This window comes from Pelophylax lessonae (genome assembly GCF_965119305.1).
Source record: "Pelophylax lessonae genome assembly, chromosome: 3".
Classification (NCBI taxonomy): Eukaryota; Metazoa; Chordata; class Amphibia; order Anura; family Ranidae; genus Pelophylax; species Pelophylax lessonae.
In genome coordinates, this window is record NC_138770.1 from 12,752,293 (window position 1) to 12,774,792 (window position 22,500).

At 43.7% G+C, this 22,500-nt stretch overlaps 1 protein-coding gene across 1 annotated transcript in view; it reads left to right on the plus strand.

Annotated features, from left to right (window-relative positions):
• Positions 1-6,822: 6,822 nt before the first annotated feature.
• LOC309550223 (uncharacterized protein) overlaps positions 6,823-22,500 on the plus strand; it is a gene marked incomplete at both ends in the record, with an annotated part of 28,746 nt that continues 13,068 nt past the window's right edge. Inside the window, one exon of the mRNA XM_082250634.1 lies at positions 6,823-7,302. Coding sequence (XP_082106760.1) covers positions 6,823-7,302 — 480 coding nt within the window. The remainder of the gene's footprint in view (positions 7,303-22,500) is intronic.

A 22,500-nucleotide genomic window follows, 5' to 3' on the forward strand; every position in this document is an offset into this window, starting at 1 on the left:
AGAGGGTGGGGATGGGAGAGAGAGTGGGGCTAAGCGAGGAATTGGGGCAAGATTGAGAAGGGGCTGAGAGAAAGAGGTAGGGCTAAGAGAGGGGGTGAGAGAGAGGGGAGTCAAAGAGGAAGGGGGCTGAAAGAAAGAGAAGGGCTGAGAGAGGGGGGTTGAGAGAGAGGGGGCTGACAGATAAAGTAGAGTGAGAGTGACAGCTGGGCTGAGGGAGAGAGGGGGGCAGAGAGAGAGAGAGGGGGAATGAGAGACAGAAAGGGGAGCTGTGAGAAAGAGAGGGGGTGAGAGAGAGAGGGTGGTGGTGGGAGAGAGACAGAGGTTAAGAGAGAAAGTGAGGTTGAGAGGGAGAGGGGACTGAGAAAAGAGGTAGGGCTGAGAGAGGAGGGGGCAAAAGAGGAGGGTCAAGAGAAGAAGGGGGCTGAAAGAGAGAGAAGGGCTGAGAGACAGAGAGCGAGAGAAAGAGAGGAAGAGGTTAAAAGAAAGAGGGGGGCATAGAGAGAAAGTGGGGTGAGATTGACAGTGGGGCTGAGGGAGGGGGGGGCTGAGAGAGAGGGGGGTCTAAGAGGGAGAGGGGGGCTGAGAGGGGGGGAATGAGAGAGAGGGACTAAGAGAGAGAGGAGGTTGAGAGAGAGAGAGGGGATGAGAGAGAGAGGGGGGGGTTGAAAAAAGAGGGGGGCTGAGCGAGAAAGTACAATGAGTGGGGCAGTGGGGCTGAGGGAGAGGGGGGTGTAAGAGAAAGAGGAAGAAAAGAAGAAAGATCCGCGCTTAGGATAAACTATCTATAAAATAGTGCGTAAAATTTCTATAAATAAAACACTAATGGCTGCTGCCCACTCCAAAAGATGCACCCCCAATGGGGGAGCGTCAGGTGTAAATGTCAAAAAGGGGAGTGATTGGCGCTGCCAGGAAAGTAGGTTAATGGGAAATCTGGGTTAGGCTCCTATAGTTCAAGACCAAGTTCAACACATGCAAATGCACATAGAATGTATGTGGGAATGAGAACTATATAAGTAATAGGATATAAAAACACAATGGGTGTGTAATATGTGTGTAAAATTAACACTATGTGCTGATACCAAATCAATAAATAAATAAATGTGTTCAATACCTAAACGGCTTATTGAGACTCAACATAAATATGCAAATATATGTAAATGTAGGTATAAAAATATAAAAGCATATAAAGATAGTATTAATAAATTATGGTGATATAGAGAGTTAGTGTGCAAAGGTGCTAAAAAATAAATATAGTGCACTAATCACACTAAATAAGGTGCATTCCGAATAGTCATAACCATCTATTCAATAAAGTGCAACTGCATACTCATAAGCAATGAAAATAAATAAGTGGGTGAACTATGTGCATCCCACGCTGGTGACAATATAAACACTAGTAAATAAATAAGTGCAGCCATGCAAATAACTATATAAATTATGAAAGTGAGAACCATATAAATTCAAAGGCTCAAAAAGCAGGTTCTGTGTATTTTAAAATTGTCCAAAAATAGTGCAATCAGAGCTGGTACAGAAATCATAAAGTTCTATAGTCCATATAAGGATGGAGTAAGGTGCTCTTTTTTTCTATGAAGCCGGGAGTGCAGTGAGTGATTGGAAGATAGGGTGCTCCCCCTCTCCTGGGGTCCTGTGCTTACCGGATGTCCGTACCCCTACAGGGGTAAATGGCGGGTCGATAACAGGGATCGCTCCCATACACCGGCAATCTGGTTCCGTCCTATCCTTCCTATTACCACTCGTATCCACTCCTTGCTCCGGTACACATAGGGGTTAAAGCATCAGGGAGAGAGCTCCAGTACAATTCCCGGGTATATGAAAAAGGGGAAAAACAGAAGCCTCCGATAGTGCAGGATTGCCTTTAAAACTTTTATTTAGATTCCAAAAAAGACATGTACTCACATAAAATCAACATGCAGCGCATCCGTATGGCATAGGGTCCGCAACTACCTCGTTCGCGGTGCTCGCCTGGGATCAGCGTGCGTTCCTAGCCTCGGGATCGTTCAGACGGAAGTGATGTGGTCACGTTCTCGACGCGTTTCGTCACACTGACGTCATCTGGAGAAGCCGCTTTGGAATCTAAATAAAATTATTGAATAGATGGTTATGACTATTCGGAATGCACCTTATTTAGTTTGATTAGTGCACTATATTTATTTTTTAGCACCTTTGCACACTAACTCTCTATATCACCATAATTTATTAATACTATCTTTATATGCTTTTATATTTTTATACCTACATTTACATATATTTGCATATTTATGTTGAGTCTCAATAAGCCGTTTAGGTATTGAACACATACACACACACACACACACACACACACACACACACACACACACACACACACACACACACACACACACACACACACACACACACACACACACACACACACACACACACACACACACACACACACACACACACACACACACACACACACACACACACACACACACACACACACACACACACACACACACACACACACACACACACACACACACACACACACACACACACACACACACACACACACACACACACACACACACACACACACACACACACACACACACACACACACACACACACACACACACACACACACACACACACACACACACACACACACACACACACACACACACACACACACACACACACACACACACACACACACACACACACACACACACACACACACACACACACACACACACACACACACACACACACACACACACACACACACACACACACACACACACACACCATTGGGTCCAAGAGAAAGAGGTAGGATGAGAGGGGGTGCTGAGAGAGAGGGAAGTTGAGAGAGAAAGGGGTGTGTGAGCGAGAAAGCGATGAAAAAGAGAGGAGTTCTGACAGAGAGGGGACCTGAGAGGGGGTGAAAGAGAGGGCTGAGAGAGGGGGGGGCTGAGAGAGAGGGAGAGGGGCTGAGATTAAGGGTGTTAGAGAGAGGGGGTCTGAGAGAGTGGGGCTGAGAGAGAAAGTGGGGTGAGAGTGACATTGGGGCTAAAGGGCTAAGGGAGAAAGGGGGCAGAGAGAGTGATAGAGAGAGGGAGCTGTGAGAGAGGGGCTGAGAGAGAGGGGGAGCTGTGAGTGAGGGAGGGGTTACGGGTTACGGTGAGAGAGGGGGCTGAGAGAAAGAGGTAGGGCTGAGAGAGAGGCGGTGAGAGAAAGGGGGGCTAAGAGAGGAAGGGGGTGAGAGAGAGAGGGGGGCTGAGAGAGAAAGTGAGCTGAGATTGACGGTGGGGCTGAGGGAGAGGGGGGTTGAAAGGTTGAGAGAGGGGGGGCTGAGAGAGAGGGGGTTGAGAGCGAGAGGGGGGTGAGAAAAAAATGGGGGCTGAGAAAAAGAGGTTAGGCCAAAAGAAAGAGAGTCTGAGAGACAGGGGGAGGCTGAGAGAGGGAGGGGTGTGAGAGAGGGGAGAAGAGAGCAAAGGGGGTTAGAGAGAGATGAGTCTGAGAGAGGGGGGGGCTGAGAGGGGGGGCTAATAGAGGGGGGCTGAGAGAGATAGGAGATTGAAAGAGAGAAGGGTGAGAGGGAGAGAGATGGGGCTGAGAAAAAGAGATGGCTGAGAGATGTGGGCTAAAATTGAGAGGGGGATGGAGAGAGGGGGGTGAGAGAGAGGGGGTGTTGAGAGAGAGGGGGCAAGGGAGAGGGAGGGAGGGGTGCTGAGAGCAAGAGGGGTTAGAGAGAGAGAAGGGGGCTGAGAGAGAGGGGGTGAGAGAGGAGAAGAAAGAGAGATGGAGGGCTGAGAGAGAGTGAGGAGGCTGAGAGTAAGAGGGGACTGAGATAGAGAGGTTGAGAGAGAGAGAGAGAGAGAGAGAGGGTGGGATGAGAGTTGAAGGCAGGGCTGAGAGAGAGGGAGATGAGAGAGAGAGGGGGCTAAGAGAGACAGTAGGGTGAGAAACAGTGGGGCTGAAGGAGTGAGGGGGCTGAGAGAGAGAAGGGGTCTGAGAAAGAGGGGGGTTGAGAATAAGAGGTAGGGCTGAGAGAGGGGAAAGAGAGAGGGGACTGTGAGAGAGAGGGGAGTTGAAAGAGAGAGAGACAAGGGGTAAAAATAGCTGTACAACACTGGCACCATTGACACACAAACCCTTAGACCCCTTTCACACTAACCATCCATCGGACGAACTCCGTTTATCTCAGCGGGAGATCGATTCGCCGATCCCCCACTGAGCAGGAGAATAACAGCTGTTCTCCGTGCTGTGTGCGGAGACACAGCTGTCAGTTCCCCATACATTACCCATGGGGGAATCGGATGGGAACGGACCGTCGTTCCATTCTCATCCGATCCCATCTGATCCACTGGACGGATGGAAAATAGGGTTTCCATCCGTTCAGATTTGATGGATCGGAAGTCAGCGGACATGTCTCCGCTGACATCCTATGCCCCATAGGGATGCATGGGGGGACCGTTCAGATCCGTAAAAAAAAACTGACAGGCGGATCTGAACGGTCCGCCTGTGTGAAAGAGCCACATTCTTAAGGCTGCCAAAGCTTGTTTTCCAAAGATTTTCCAAAGAAACAGAATTCACCTCCCACTATCACACAATGATCGGCCAGGATCACAGAGATCAAACAGAAGAAAAACCTCACAATGATCCTGAAAGATCAAGATGGGAAGTACTGGAAAGTATGGACACCATGGTTCTTCTACCAAACCCCTTTATCTTCTATGAAGCCTCCCATCTGGGGATCTTCATTCCTATATATCTGGTGGCACAGGTACTGGACATAGAGATGGGATGGACGTGTCTTAGAGACTCACCCCAATTTTCCCTTTCATGACAGCACATTGAGAGATGTCTCCTCCCTCTCACAAACAGGAAACACCCCATCCACCAGATTTTAAAAGGAGGCTTCTCCCACCATTCATCAGTTTTTGTGTTTCCTCTAGCCGAGGAACACCTGTGTGGGGAGTCTGGGGCTCTTAAGGTGCTGTCCTGAGAGACCGGGCTCCCTGCGCCCACCTTACCCTGTTTTTGGAGATTTTTGCTTCCTCCCATTCACGCGAACGACTGCAGGGCATGGGCTCCCTCTTCCCCTTCAGTGCTCAGGCGAGTCAGGACCCCTTGGAGCGCAGCCCCTGGATGGCTTTCTGGCTGGCGGTGCGGCCTTTTTTCTTTCCCACCGCTACTTTTCAAATTTGCCGCCGCTTGACCCGGATCGAGTGATGCTCATCCGGCCAGAAGTGAAGTTTCCAGGAGGGGCGGCGCTCATGCAGGGGGTGCGCGGTGTAATTTCCGCCCGACGCAGGGGAAGAGGGGAGGAGCAAGCTGGTGCTTATTCCAGTTCCAGTCCAGTGTAGGTGCGCTTTTGGTCTCCGGAACCGGTACCGAAAGCCACAGGATACGCTGCCAGCGATGAAGACAGCTTCTACAGTGAGTGGGACAGGCACAGGCACCAGCAAGGCCCAGGTAAGGGGTAACTGTGTATTACCTGACTTACTGTTGGTTCTCTCTCCTTCCTTTTTCCACTATCCCCCCTGGTGGCTGGGGGCCTGTCAGGGCACATGGGGCTTAACTTATGTCTTCCTGTGCACCTAGGTGGCCCTGAGGTATAGGTTGACTCCTTAGAAAGAATTTTGTGTGTTTTTCTTTCATGTTTTCCAGACTAAAAGCTCTGAAATAATAGCTAAGAGGAAATGCCCCTCATGCAAGACAAAGTTGTCTGAACTTTGGAAAAAGACACTTTGCCAGCAATGTATTGATACCTTAGTAAAAGAAGAAGCATCTTCAGCATGTGGCGATTTAATTGCATCTGTAAGAAAGGAATCGGATGCTACCATCCAATCTTTCCGGTCATCCCTGCCTTGAGTCAGCCATCAGCCTCACACTCTTCTCAGGGCTCCCAATCGGTTCCTTCCATGGAAACAGAAGTGGTTCCTCCCACCCAAGGATGTCATTCCCCGTCGCATTCCAAAGAGGAGTCAGTGGAAGAAGAGGGGGAAGGGGTTCAAAATATGCCCTCTAAATATAAGCTGTCCTTGGAACAGGTAGATGGTCTCTTAAAGGCGGTTTATATCACCTTGGGTTTAGAAGAAGAAAAGAAGGAGCTATCCCTGCATGATATGATGTACGCAGGCCTGGGTGAACCTAAGGGTCGCACCTTTCCGGTGCATCAAACCATTTCAGATGCCATCAGAAATGAGTGGGCTAAGCCAGATAGGAAACCCTTCTTCCCCAAAGCCTTTAAGAGGCGTTTTCCTTTCGATGAAGACCCAGGAGCCCCCTGGAATAAGGTTCCAAAAATTGACGCAGCCTTTTCCCAGGTCTCTAGGTCAACTGACCTAGCATTCAAGGACATGGGAGTTTTGAGGGATTCCATGGACAAGAAGATGGACCAACAGCTCAAGAGATCCTGGCAGTCCATCATGGGCAATGTTAAGCCTGCTATGGCAATGACCTGTGTATCCAGGAATTTGGAGTACTGGGTTAGCCAGTTAAAGGCACATATTACAGCAGGTTCCCCTAAACAAGAAATCCTGGACTCTTTCTCCACTCTCTCCACGGCTATAGCGTTTATTGCAGATGCTTCAGCAGAATCAGTGAAGATGACGGCAAGGTCAGCAGCACTAACCAAGCCGGCCAGATTTGGGCTGGAGACGCAGCTTCCAAAAACAAGCTGTGCGGAATCCCATTCCAAGGGGATCTCCTATTCGGTCCTGAGTTGGACTCTGTTCTAGACAGAACAGCAGACAAAAAAGAGATCCTTTCCTATCAAAAAGAAAAAACAGCCACCTAAGAGGCTTATTAGACCTAAAAAAACTCAACATGATAGCAAGCCCCAGGAGAAGAGAAGAAATTGGTCAGCGCAAAGACCTAGGGGGAAAGGAAGCGTTCTGTTCCATCCTCCTGCGTCGACCGGCAAAACGCAATGACAAGACTTTGCCGGTGGGAGGAAGGTTAAGGGAATTCCTCCCATACTGGGCAGCCATAACAGGAAGTCAGTATATTCTGGATATGCTGTCCCAAGGCTATAAGATCGAGTTTTCGGAGCCTCCGCCCAAAAGGTTCTTCGTCACAAACCTCGCAAGAGATGCAGGCAAAGCCCTGGCTATGACGGACCTGTTAAAGGACCTGATGCAACAGGGAGTTGTCTGTCTAGTACCATTGAAGGAACAACATCAGGGGTTTTATTCCCACATATTCCTGATAAAGAAACCATTGAGGAATTTCCATCTTATCCTCAATTTGAAACGACTAAACAGGTCAGTTCTGTACAGGAAATTTCGGATGGACTCAATTTTCACAGTCAGAACCCTGTTAGCCAAATGATGCTTTATGGCATCAGTAGACTTAAGGGATGCCTATCTACATATCCCCATAGCCTCTCATTCACAGAGATTCCTGAGGTTGGCTGCAGATATGGGGAAGGAAACGCTTCATCTTCAGTTCAAAGCCAGGGAGCGTGAACCCAGGGATCAGGCTTTTGGCAGAAAGGTCCTTCAGGCTGTGGTCCCTCCCTAAGCTAAGTAAGTCTCGATAATCCTCTCAAGGTGCTGTCTTGAAAGACGTTAAGGGAAAATTCAAATTAGACTTACCGGTAACTTGTTTTCCAATAGTCTTTAAAGACAGCAGGAGCTCGCCCTATTGTATAAATTTTGCTGTTATTAACCATATCTGTTTATGTGTTCCAGCATGGGCCGGAGGTACTCTTCTACAACTGAGGAATGGTGGGAGAAGCCTCCTTTTAAAATCTGGTGGATGGGGTGTTTCCTGTTGGTGAGAGGGAGGAGCCATCTCTCAAGGTGCTGTCCTGAAAGACAATTGGAAAACAAGTTACCGGTAAGCCTAACTTGAATTTTCATCTTATCTCCCCTTTTATTTTTCTCTATCCTCCTCCAGTAATATACAGTATATATATTGTTCTCCAGTCTTATTTTTTTACCACAATTACTTTTACTCCAAAACGTTCTTCTCCTATCCCTGTTATACTTTTCACCCCTAAATGATTATATCATCTCTCTAAATATGTAAACTATGAGACACGACAGTCATACACTTCATGTGCATTGTACTCTATATATGACGTTTCTACCAATCTTTCCATTTGTCATTTTCTATAAATAAAGAGTTTATACATATTACAGTATATGTACGCACATTTTTTTTTAAATATTTTACAATAAACATTGTCATATAATGTCTATATCACAATTCCCTGGAGAATTCATCTTTTTATTCTGTAACTATAAACATTGCAAATTCTTTTTATAAAAGGATATATTTTGTTATTATTTTTATAATAAGCATAAGGGTTATAAAATGATTCTAAGGACTGATTTTTTTTTTTTTTTTACTTTTACAATACATGTCCATGGAGGATAAATATTATTTTTTATTTGCTACAATAATCACAGTGATCCATTCATATAAAGATTTTAAAATTAATTTGTAGATAATATATAATTTTTATAGAAATAATGGATTACATTCATGTAAGGGTTATACTGTACATCAGAGGATATATATTTTTATTTTAAAATTAAATTTATAAAAGGTTTTAGGATACATTTCCATAATGCATTTCATATCTGCTAACCCTAAAAAAAAAAGGTGAATGCCCAAAATATAAATGTTAAATTAGATAGAACTCTGAAGGATACAAATAATTTCCTGTTACAATAAACATAGTGGGTTCCATTTAAGTGTAATAAAATGGATGTCAGGTAATACCAGGATGATGCTTGCAGCTACAGGAATCATCTCAGTATATTTTTTTTCTACCAGCGATGCTCTTTAATGAAAACGAAATCCTAGCAGCTAAATTGCCACGGGATTGCTTTCACTGGCAGCGCTTTTTATCTTGATAAATGTGAGTGTTTTTTCATCTCTATAATAAAACAAGACTTTTACCGGTTTACACTGTGAGGAGCCTCTTGCTTTGTCTTTGATATGTGAAATCCCTGGATGTATATGTGATTGAGGAGTTACACTGAGTGTCCCCTGAGATGGTTTTGGCACCTTTTACCTGTTGATGACTACATCAAGGAGACCCGCACGTTGTCTGATGTTCTAATCGTACTTTGTCCTTTCTGTAATAAGAAGGTCCTATCCATCTGGTGAGCCTATACAGTGTTACCTGGTGGAGAGGGTCCTATCCATCTGGTGAGCCTATATGGTGTTACCTGGTGGAGAGGGTCCTATCCATCTGGTGAGCCTATATGGTGTTACCTGGCGGAGAGGGTCCTATCCATCTAGTGAGCCTATACGGTGTTACCTGGTGGAGAGGGTCCTGTCCATCTGGTGAGCCTATACAGTGTTACCTGGTGGAGAGGGTCCTGTCCATCTGGTGAGCCTATACAGTGTTACCTGGTGGAGAGGGTCCTGTCCATCTGGTGAGCCTATGCGGTGTTACCTGGTAGAGAGGTTCCTATCCATCTGGTGAGTCTATATGGTGTTACGTGGTGGAGAGGGTCCTATCCATCTGGTGAGCCTATACGGTGTTACCTGGTGGAGAGGGTCTTATCAATCTGGTGAGCCTATACGGTGTTACCTGGGGGAGAGGGTTCTATCAATCTGGTGAGCCTATATGGTGTTTCCTGGTGGAGAGATCCTATCCATCTGGTGAGTGTATATGGTGTTACCTGTTGGAGAGGGTCCTGTCCATCTGGTGAGCCTATATGGTGTTACCTGGTGGAGAGGGTCCTATCCATCTGGTGAGCCTATACGGTGTTACCTGGTGGAGAGGGTCCTATCCATCTGGTGAGCCTATACGGTGTTACCTGGTGGAGAGGGTCCTATCCATCTGGTGAGCCTATACGGTGTTACCCGGTGGAGAGGGCCCAATCCATCTGGCGAGCCTATACGGTGTTACCTGGTGGAGAGGGTCCTATCCATCTGGTGAGCCTATACGGTGTTACCTGGTGGAGGAAATTACACAATATTTTGGATTTCTCTTTGGAGAGTGGGTGGGGTCACCACTGTTTCTGCTGCATACACCTGTTGCACATTTTTATTTTTTAAATTATAATTTTATTTCACTTGTGGACTCTGATATCTTTATTATATTCCTTCTGGATATATGAGCTTAGATGTTATCGGCCCTTGGGGTTAAATGTAGAGTGGGACATCAATGCTCATATTAACAACAGCTAAAGTATTTTTTCACTCCTTCACTCCAAAATTTCATTTTTACATATTTTATGTTAATTCATTTTACAAATAATTTTTAAAAAAAAAATTTAAATTTTTCAATTTTTATGTCTTCATAATTTTAAAAGTTCAACTTAAATTCAAACATGTCCTTTATGTATATGTTTTTGCATGCATACTAAGCTAGACATGTATTACAAATAAGAAACAACATATACGTGTGGTACACAGCTATGTCCCCATGGAATAGCGTCTAGGAATGTTATTTCCGGTGTCCGGAGCTTGGTATGCATTAAATAGAGTGGACCGGAAGTAAATACTAGCACGGTTCAATAACACACCCATCAATAAAATAAGGTTGATTAGAATTAATTACTATTGTTTTTAAACATACTAATAAATGAGTTTTATTTAATAATCCTTTTAGCTATAATTCTAACTCATCCCACCGATTCTTATGTCGGATGTAAACACTTCCTGTGTGATACTTGCGGACACCGGAAGTGGTCATTCAATCTAGGAGGTATATATTGACGAGCGTGACGGCGCGCACGTCCCTCCTATCTCGGTGGAAGTCTCGCATCAGAGAGGAGGCGTGTCGCGCCGTCACTCGCGTCATCCCGCTCGTCCGTTGCTGCAGCCGGACACGGGAGCGTTCCTGCAAACAATCAACGTGTATGCCTGTGATCCATAAGAGACATGTAAGTGCAATTGCTTGTATCGTTTTAATAAATCGGGGGTGATGCACTATTGGTCCTCTTGCATTCTTTACATATTCGTTGCGGAGCCACAAGGAGACATTATACTCTGTATTCGGATCGTCATACCAACAGACAGCCTACATTCTGAAAAGAGGAGATTACATTCCCACGTTCAAACCATATTGTTATCTGGTAAGCGGCTTATACACACACTTCGGGTGAAGCTGCATGGGGAGTGAGTGGTCGTCTAACACTTTTAACTCACGTATTAATCTGTCTATCTGGTAAGAAGAACAGCTTGTCGGTGGTGGGGATCGTTCCACGTGGTGGTCATTCACATTTGATTAAGTTACAGGACTCACATTTCGTTTCAAGTCACTACAAAGTTTATTTATTGGCACGTTGTCATAAGAGAATGGACTTTATATTTTGAATTCTTCACAAATATTATACTTTTGTATGCATTGTCATTTGTGATATTGTAAGTTTAGCGCACCAATTCTTTTCTACACATATTTACCTACACATCTTGGTAGCAGCTTGATGCACGTTTATCAGCGCACCTTTATTTTTTCACATATCTTTATTACAGACTTTATTTTTATTTTCTGCACTTTTTATGCTTTGGAGTTAAGGCAACATTGTTTGTACCCCTTTTTAACCACTTCAGCCCCGGAAGGTTGTACCCCCTTAATGAGCAGGCCATTTTTTGTGATACAGTACTGCGTCATTTTAACTGACAATTGTGCGGTCATGCGACACTGCACCCAAATAAAATTGATGTCCTTTTTTCCCACAAATAAAGCTTTCTTTTGGTGGTATTTGATCACCTCTGCGATTTTAATTTTTTTTGCGCTATAAACAAAAAAAGAATGAAAATTCTGAAAAAAAAAAACAACACTTTTTACTTTCTGCTATAAAACATTACCAATAAAAAAAATCTAAAAATCAAATTGTTTCATCATTTTAGGCCAACTTGTATTCTGCTACATGTTTTTGGTAAAAAAAAATCCCAATAAGAGTATATTGATTGGTTTTCACAAAAGTTATCGTGTCTACAAACTAGGGGAAAGGTTTATGTCATTTTTATTTATTTTATTTATTTTTTACTAGTAATGGTGGCGATCTGCGATTTTTAGTGGGACTGCGACATTGCGGCAGACAGATCGGACCCCTAACTGACATTTTTGACACTTTTCAGGGGGACCAGTGACATTACTGCAGTAATCAGTGCTATAAATATGCTGATCATATGATTTGATCACCTCTGCCTTTTTTATTTTTTGTGCTGAACACAAAAAAAGAGCGACAATTGTGTAAAAATATATATATATATATTTTTACTTTCTGTTATAAAACATCCAATAAAAAAAAAATGTAAAAATCGAATTTCTTCATCAGTTTAGGCCAATATGTATTCTGCTACAGGTTTTTGGTAAAAAAAAATCCCAATAAGCGTCAAATACTGGTTTGCGCAAAGGTTATCATGTCGACAAACGATGGGATATTTTTATGGAATTTTGTAATTCATTTTTTTACTAGTAATGGCGGAGAGCAGGGATTTTTAGCAGGACTGCAACATTGCGGCGGACAAATCAGACACCGAACTGACACTTTTTTGGGGACCAGTGACATTATTACAGTGATCAGAGCTAAAAATATGCACTGTACTAATGATACTGGCAGTGAAGGGGTTAACATCAGGGGCAATCAAAGGGTTAAATGTTTCCCTTGAGGGTGCTTTCTAACTGTGTGGGGGAGGTGCTATTACTGGGGGAAGGCAGAGATCCATGTTCCTGCTTAGCAGAAGCACAAGATCTCTACCTTCCTCCCTGTCAGAATGCCGATTTGCCTTGTTTATATTGGCAGACCGCCGTTCTGTGTATCTCAGGAACTGGTGGCTGGAGCCGTAGCTGCTAAATGGCTCCCCCTTTAGCCAATCAGTGCATGATCCCGCCTCTGGCAACACGTGCCTGCCCCCTGGAGCCCCCGCATGAACAAGTACGTGATTTCACACAGGGGAGCTGATTTGCCACAGTAAAAGTACGTTAGGCGGTCGACAAATGGTTACATGTGACATGTTAGGTATTTATATTGTCAGCATAAAATCATTTTTTACATTTTGTCAAAAGGTTATTATATTGTTTGTTTGTTTTTTGTACACTAAAATTCATTAAAGTGTATTTTTTTGAAACCCACCATTTTTTTCTGTAGGGCCTCTGCTTAAAAAAAAAAAAAATATATATATATATATATATATATATATATATATATATAAAATGTTGGGGGGTTCTAAGTAATTTTGTAGCAGGAAAAAATGATGATTTTTCCATGTAGGAGAGAAATGTCAGAATTGCCCCAGTAGGGAAGTAGTTAAATGAAGCCCTAAAGGGTCCCAAGGAGGATACATCTTTTTTATTTCCCACAAATAAAGGATTTATTTTATATGAGGATTATAAAATGAGCTGCCTTCAAATAAGCGTTTTATATATAAAAAAAAAAAAAAATTATTGATATTGCATAATATTTTTTTGTTACAATAAACAAAGTGGATCATATCAATATACTGTAAGTGTATACAACTCTTCCTTATAGATCAGTGGTTCTTAACCTGAGTTCGATCGAACCCCAGGGGTTCGGTGAGTCATTCTCGAGGGTTCGGCGGAGGTCAAGACACACACACGACTCATATGATTCGTGATGACACGCCCCGCTCATTGGCTGCAGGTGATCATGCAACATCGCTTGGCCTATCTGTGCTGCAGGGAATTTGGCGCGCCCAGTAGTCGAATTGTAACTGTCATGATGGTACGTCGTGTGATTTCTTTCTTAATATTTTAATCCCTTCATACTAACTATGTCGAGCAAAAAAAGAAAGTGGTAGGATGAATATGTACAATATGGATTCACATGTATAACGGAACGTGATGGGAGTCAGCGTCCTAACTGCATGATTTGCAATGCCAAGTTGAGCAATTCTAGTCTAGCACTGGCAAAACTAAGAGAACACTTCCTTAACCACTTACCGCCCGCCCGCCGTCATATGACGGCGGGACGGTGCGGCTATTATCCTGGGCGGACGTCATATGACGTGACCCAGTAAATGCACGGCAGGCGCGCGATCGCGGGCGCGCCGCCGTGCACTGCCGGTGTCGGCGTGTCCCCGGGACACAGCGGGTCACCGACAGGGGGGAAACAGCCAATAGGCATGGCTGTTTCCCACGTGATCGGCTGTGTTCCAATGACACAGCCGATCACAATGGAGGCGGCCGGGAGATGACCGCGCATGCGCGATCGGGAGCGCGCAGCGCGGTCATGTCGGTGGCACTGTGTTCCGTAGGAACACAGCTGTCACCGGCGGTAGTAAGCAGTCACTGACAGTGACTGTTTACTATGTGATCGGCTGTGAATCTATTCACAGCCGATCACAAAATGTAAACAAAGAGCAGTAACTCAGTGTTACTAGCTCTTCTCCCCTCATACAGCTTCCAGTGTGAGGGGAGAAGAGCTAGAAACATTGAGTTACTGCTCTGTGTACCTGTAAAAAGTAAAATCACACTAATAAAGGTCCCCCACACACAGTCCTCAGCCCCCCCCAATGTCACCTGTCACCCAACAGTCACCTCATCAGTGCCCAGAAATTGACACCCATAAGGCTACGTTCACATGTGAGAGTAGCGATCGCAGGCAGAATCACTGCGATTCTGCCCGCGATCCGGAAATCATTGCAAATCGCGGGACGCCTGTGCGTTGCCCCTGATTTGCAATAGCACCCCAAACGCTGTGCGATGTTGCCGCCATTTCCGCCTGCCGAATCGCGGTAACATCGCGCAAACATCGCATGACGCCCAAAAAAGGTACAAGAGTTTCTTTGGGGCGTCATGCGTTGTTTGCGTGATGTTACCTCGATTCGGCAGGCGGAAATCGCAGCAACATCGCACAGCGTTTGGGGTGCTATTGCAAATCACGGGCAACGCACAGGCGTCCCGCCATTTGCAATGATTTCTGGATCACGGGCAGAATCGCAGTGATTCTGCCCGTGATCGCTGCGCTCACATGTGAACATAGCCTAAAATTCACCGGTCACCAGAGACTGCCATCAGTACCGCCGTGCACCATCGCCCGTCACCTGTCACCCATCAGTGACCATCGGCCGTCACCTGTCACCCCATCAATCACCGTCACCTGTCACCCCATCAAACATCGTCACCTGTCACCCCATCAGTCATCGTCATCTGTCACCCTATCAATCATCGTCACTTGACACCCCATCAGTGATCGTCACTTGTCACCCCATCAATCATCGTCACATGTCACCCCGTCAGTGATTGTCATCTGTCACCCCATCAATCATCGTCACTTGTCACCTCATCAATCATCGTCGCCTGTCACCTCATCAATCATCATCACCTGTCACCCCATCAGTCATCGTCACCTGTCACCCCATCAGTCATCGTCACCTGTCACCCCATCAGTCATCGTCACCTGTCACCCCATCAGTCATTGTCACCTGTCACCCCATCAGTCATCGTCACCTGTTTGTCATATACATGCAATCACTTACTGACCGCCTAACGACTATATGCGTCGGCCATTAAAAGCTAAATACTGGAGTTATGGCAGCAGATAGCCCCCATAACCCCGGTATTTTTTGAAACGGCGGGCGGTCGGCTTTCAGATAAGGGTGGTCCCAGTGGCGGATTCGCCGCGGAATTACCCTTACGGTGCAGGGGAAGAGGTGCCCCCCCCCCCTCCTGCCGCGTCCCAGACGTTTTCCCAGCTTACCGGACCCGCCGGCAGCGGGGAAAACTATCCGGTCCCGGATCCTCAGAGACAGGAAGTCGAGTGAGGGCAAGATGGCCCTCACTCAACTCTATGGTCTTGGAGGACCGGAGCTACGTCAAAAGACGTTGCCTAGCAACCGGTTTAAAGGGCCGCTTTTTTTTTTGCTTTTTTTTTTTTTTCCTCTTTCAACAATTTTTTTTTTTTTTTTTCTTTTTTAGTGTAGTTGTGAGGTGTGAGGTCTTTTTGACCCCAGATCTCACAATAAAGAGGACCTGTCATGCCTATTTCTATTACAAGGGATGTTTACATTCCTTGTAATAGGAATAAAAATGATCAAAACATTTTTTTTTTTTTAAACTGTAAAAATAAAAAAATAATAAATAAAATAAATAGGAAAAAAAAAAAAAAATTAAAGCGCCCTGCCTCCATTAGCTCGCGCGCAGAAGCAAACGCATACGCAAGTCCCGCCCACATATGTAAACGGTGTTCAAACCATACATGTGAGGTATCGTCGCGATCGTTAGAGCGAGAGCAATAATTTGAGCCATAGACCTTCTCTGTAACTCTAAGCTAGTAACCTGCAGAAATTTTTAAAATGTTGCCTATGGGGATTTTTAAGTACCAATGTTTGGCGCCATTCTGTGAGCGTGCACAATTTTGAAGCATGACATGTTGGGTATCTAATTACTCGGCGTAACATTATCTTTCATATTATGGAAAAAAATTGTGCTAAATTTACTGTTTTCTTATGTTTTAGTTCAAAAAAGTGAATTTTTTTTCAAAAAAATCGCATTTGGAAGACTGCTGCGCAAATATGGTGTGATAAAAAATATTGCAACAATCTCCATTTTATTCTCTAGGGTCTCTGCTAAAAAAAAATATATAATGTTTGGGGGTTCTAAGTAGTTTTCTAGCAAAAAAAAAATGATTTTAGCTTGTAAACACCAAGTGTCAAAAATAGGCCCAGTCTTAAAGTGGATAAATGGACAACTTTGTGTAAAGCGCTACTTGGATGTTAGGCCTCTGTGTGTGGCCAGGCTGTGAAAAAGTGTTACACATGTGGTATCGCCATACTCAGGAGGAATAGCAGAATGTATTTTGGGGTGCAATTTTTGCTATGTACATGCTATGTGTTAGAAATATTGCATAAATGGACAGCTTTGTGTAAAAAAAATGTGTTTTCATTTTCTTTCCACATTTTCCAAAAACTTGTGGAAAAAAATGACATATTCAAAAGACTCATTATGCCTCAAAAATTATACGTTGGGCTGTTTGCTTTCCAAAATGGGGTAATTTTATGGGGGTTTCCATTGTCCTGGTGCTCCAGGGCCTTCAAAAGTGCGATAGGTTGTCAGGAAATTATATGTGTAATTTGTGCTCCTAGAATGCCGGACGGGGCTACTTGGATGTTAGGCCTCTGTATGTGGCCAGGCTGTGAAAAAGTCTCACACATGTGGTATCTCCATACTCAGGAGGAGTAGTAGAATGTGTTTTGGGGTGTAGTTGCAAGTATACATGTGCTGTGTGAGAGAAATAACCTGTTAATACGGCAATTTGTAAAAAAAAAAAAAAAAATCTTCATTTTGCAAAGCATTGTGGGAAAAAATTACAACTTCAAAAAACTCACCATGCCCCTTATTAAATACCTTGGAATGTCTACTTTCCAAAAAGGGGTCATTTGGGGGGTATTTGTACTTTCCTGACTTTTTAGTGCCTCAAGAAATGAGATAGGCCTTCAGTACATCAGGTGTGATCAAGTGTGATCAATTTTCAATGATTCGCACCATAGCTTGTGGACTCTATAACTTTCAAAAAGACCAAATAATATACACTTACTTGGGTTATTTTTACCAAAGATAAGTAGCAGTATAAATTTTGGCCAAAATTTGTGAAGAAAAATTACTAATTTGCAAAATTTTATGACAGAAACAAAGAAAAATGCGTTTTTTCACAATATTTTCAGTCTTTTTTTATTTATAGCACAAAAAATAAAAAACCCAGTATTGATCAAATACCATCAAAAGAAAGCTCTATTTGTGTGAAAAAAAGGACACAATTTTTGTATGGGTACAGTGTTGCATGACTGAGTAATTCTCAGTCAAAGTGTGAGAGCGCTGAAAGCTGAAAATCGGTCTGGGCAGGAAGGGGGTGAAAGTGCACTGTAGGCAAGTGGTTAAGCTGCATGGAGATGGAAAATACAAGAACACAACGCTCGCTGAATTCAAGGTGAGGAGAGCCAGATTCGATGAAAAGACTAGTCTGCCTGTTCTCGGCTTTGTACCCATCAACAAACTGATCCTCATAGCATCGTACAAAGTTGCTTACCTGATTGCAAAGCAGGGCAAACCACACACCATTGGTGAAACATTCATAAAACCAGCTGTGTTGAAGATGGCGAATATCATGCTGGGAAAAGCAGCTGAAGTTAAAAGAAAATTAAAAATAAAAATCAATAGATCAAAATTCACAAAAAGGTTAAAAACGAATTCTTAAAGGATAAATATTTTTGGATCTTCTCCAATAAATAAGGCTTACATTAATATAACAGTTATATTATGAATCCTAGATAATACATATTTTTATTCTGTTACAATATTACTTTATTTCATCTGTTGCATTATGTACTGTGAATTTCCTTCATACTAAAAAAAGAACATAAATCCCTGGAGAATACTTTTTTTTACCTGTGACAATGAACTCAGCTGTTTCTATTCTATAATATAAAATAAATCCCTGGAAGACACAGATTTTTTATCTGTCACAAAAAACAAATCAAGTTCCCTTCACACAATGACTATATAACAAATCCCTGAAGATTGTATCATTTTTATCTGTTACAATAAACAAAGTGAATGGCATTAATATAGGCTTATAAAATCTTCTCACAGAGATACCGGTATATAATTTGTATCTGTTTCAATGAACACAGCGGGTTCCATTCATAAAAGGGAAAATCTGGAATAATAATTGTATTTCTTTTACAAAAAACACAAAGAGCAAAATTCATAAAAGTGCTAAAAATGAGATTCTTGGTGGATACATATTACATAGAATACATATTTTTCATCTTTTACAGTAAATAATGTGGGTTACATTTATATAATGATTATATCATGAATCCCTGGAGAATTCCTAGTTTTATTCGGTTACAATACACATAACAAGTTCATAAAAAACAAAGTTATTTTAACTTGATTTCCAGTCCCCTTCCAGGACGGCTTAATTGAGATATAGGCTCCTCCCACCTAGCACAGGAAACTCAATCTACATTAGTTTTAATACAGGTGAGAGGCAGTCAGTCCCCCTCAGTAATAATAAATAACCTAAGGCCATTAAACCTCACACTTACCACCCATAATACACACATCCTAGATAGTGCGGGAAGCAGCGCCATCCTGAAAGATGACTGGAAATCAAGTTAACAGGTAACAACTTCGTTTTTCCCAAGTCGTCTTCCAGGACGGCCTAATTGAGAACATCATAATAGAAACCATACCTGCTTAGGGAGGGACTACAGCCTGCAGCACTTTTCTCCCAAAAGCCTGGTCGCTAGCCAAAAGGAGATCCAGACGGTAAGGGCCCATGCACACAGGGCGTCAGAAAAAATGAGCTGCAGAGCCACTTCTAACACCAGGAAAAAGCAGCTGAAAAAACGTGCTTTTAGTAGCTGTTTCCATTGGCGTTATTGCACGTTTGGCCATGTTGCTTTTAGCAGCGTTTTTTTCTGCCTCCATTCAAAATCAATGGTTCCCTATGGGAGCCTATTGATTTGAATGGAAGGCGCATCGCAAGTCAGATCAGGATGATCCGACTTGCGCTCTGAGAATCTTGAGGGGGAACTAGGAAAAAAACGGCGTGGGGGTCCCCACCAGGTTCCATACCAGGCCCTTTAGGTCTTGTATGGATTTTGAGGGGAGCCCCACGCCGAAAAAAAAAGGCGTGGGGTCCCCCCAAAAATCCATACCAGACCCTTATCCGAGCATGCAGCCCGGCAGGCCTGGAAAGGGGACGAGCAAAAAGCCCCACCCCCCTGGACCATACCAGGCCACACGCCATCAACATGGGGGGGTGTGGGTGCTTTGGGGCAGGGGGGCTCTGCACCGCCCACCCCAAAGCACCTTGTCCCCATGTTGATGAGGACAAGGGCCTCTTCCCGACAACCCTGGGCGGTGAATCTGTGGGTCTGCGGGCAGGGGGCTTATCAGAATCTGGAAACCCCCTTTAACAAGGGGGCCCCCCAGATCCCAGACCCCATCCCTATGTGAATGTGCAGAGCCCCCTCTGCCCCAAAGCACCCACACCCCCCCCCCCATGTTGAGGGTGTGTGGCCTGGTATGGTCCAGGGGGGGTGGGGCCGCTCGTTCATCCCCTCCCCTTTCCTGGCCTGCCGGGCTGCATGCTCAGATAAGGGTCTGGATTTTTATAGTGGACCCCACACCGTTTTTTTTTCGGCGTAGGGCTCCCCTCAGATCGATTGTTGCCATAAAAGTGTTTCTGAACAACAGCTTACTTGTTGTAAATATCGTGTCCATCTTAAATTTTTTGTACAAAACACTGTTGTTGACTTCTTTTAAATTCATAATTAATCTGTATTTTCCTGATGGCTTTATTCTGATGAATACGTGAGAAAATAATCCCCCGTAGCCTCGAACTTGAGGAATGGGGGAAATGACCCTCTGATCCAGAAACTCCTGGATAAGACCATGGCACCCGCCGCGATTGGGTCCGAAGTTAGCGGGGGTCACCAAAAAACAAACTGGGGGCACTTGAGGAAATTCTGTTTTGTATCCATTCTGGATTAGATCCAGAATGCATTTGTTGGCTGTAACCCTTTGCCAGAAGGGTAAGAAGGCCCCCCGCCTCCCCCTTACTGTGCAAAGAGAGTCATTGTTTTTTGTCTTTGGTCTGGGAGTGATTAAACAAAAATCCCCCTCGACAATTGCCTTTCCCTTGTTGCCAGGGCCTGCTTTGGTCCTTCCTGGCTATGCCTTTTTGATTATTCTTCCTGAAAGAACGAAAAGGCTTATTGAACTGCTGTTTCTTCGGATTAGGAAAATCTTTCTTATCTGCCGACTTTTCCAATACCGAATATAAATCTTCATCGAAGATTAAGCCCCCCTTGAAAAGTAGCGAACACAACTTGGCCTTAGAAGCCGCGTCCCCCGCCCAGGCTTTAAGCCAGATCGCACGCCTGGCTTCATTAATGAGTGCTATACAACGCAATGAAAACCTAATAGCTTCCGGATATATTAGTGGCCCCACTAGAGCCCCATCTGTGGAGGAAGACCCGTTGCCTTAGCCTGATGATCTATATCACAAAACACCTTTAATGGTGTATTTGGAGGTGAGTGGCCATTGCACCTATTTGTGGATTAGCTCACTTTAGTGACACACTTTCCCTATTGGCAACATTGGAGAATCACAAGAGTCACCATTTTGAAGCACCTTTGCACTTTTTGCACATGGACAAATTCTTTTTAATTTATTGATTATTATGTTCACCCACATCTGAGTGCAATTATTTATATATTTATTTTCACGTATCTAAGCACCTTATTGCTTTATGGCACTATGGATGCATGAACTGCTTATTTATTCATTTTCTGTGATATATACAGATATATTGGGCCGGATTTAAAGAAACTGCAGCTTCAGACATCCATGACGTGTTTCAGTTTCGCCACTTTCAAATCAATTAAATGGCGCTGCGGCGAATTGGCTAGTGAAACAGCAATAATGAATTCCGCCGTCAGCGGTATTCACTTACGATCGCGGCTTTGCAAATTCGCAAACTTATGTCTTCGTGCTTATAGCAGATTCACATAGCGATGTGGGCTAGTGGATTAGTGCACACATCATGTCTGTAATTCATCTCCCTCTGCTGTAGGTTCGAGGCTTACCATCTCCACCTAACTTTTTTATTTTCTTCTTTTGTTTATATTTCAAAAATGTAACGGATTACATCATATATATTGCTAAATAATGTTACACTCAGAAGCACTTGCAAACTTACATCATTTTAAGTGGTTTTATGATCTTGTCTGTGTGTCGAATCGATCTTATGATTGAAAGTAGCAAAGGCAAGTGACCAAACCCCTACACTACTTCAGGTCAAGATGAAACCTCACAATTTTACCATGGTCTTCTTCCCAGATTCCATACAATGTTTAGTAATTTAGCTATATGTGCTTTTTAGCCTTTACACACTCCTTTTTTTTCCACCAAACAGCTTTATTCTGCACAATAGCTAAGTGCTTTGCAACTTCACTGCAGTTAACAACGTCATGGGTTCAAATCCCAACAATCACTACACTTGGGATCTCTTTTCACTCTCATTTTTTTTAGAGTTTTTTTAAACTATCTTGAATTTGGGGGGGGGGGGGGGGGTGTCCTACCCAAATTTCAAGCACATTAATGGAACCAACACAATTTTGATTTTATGAGTGTGGTCCTAGTTTTCTTGAGATGCAATTCTTTACATATTTACCATGGTTCTTACAATTTCTTGACCAATAAACATAGGTGTCTGATATTGGACTCTCTCCATATTTCAACAACACAGACCCTCATAGTCCAACACTACATTTGCCTCACACCTCAACACAACACTGTCACATCCCTACTCTACATTACAACCCCTCACATCACCAGTACAAGCAGCATGCAAAGTGCAAAGCTCCGGCCTTGGCAGCTTAATGGGCCATAAACTAAGAATTTTTCAAGACTTTTTCCTGTAGACTTAACCAAACCATATAATATGAGGTCAAACCTCAACACTTTCAATTTGTATGCAATCAGGCAGGCCCTTGCACTACATAGAAAATGTCAATCTGAAGGATAAAGTCTTCTCTAAATCTTACAGTGTGTA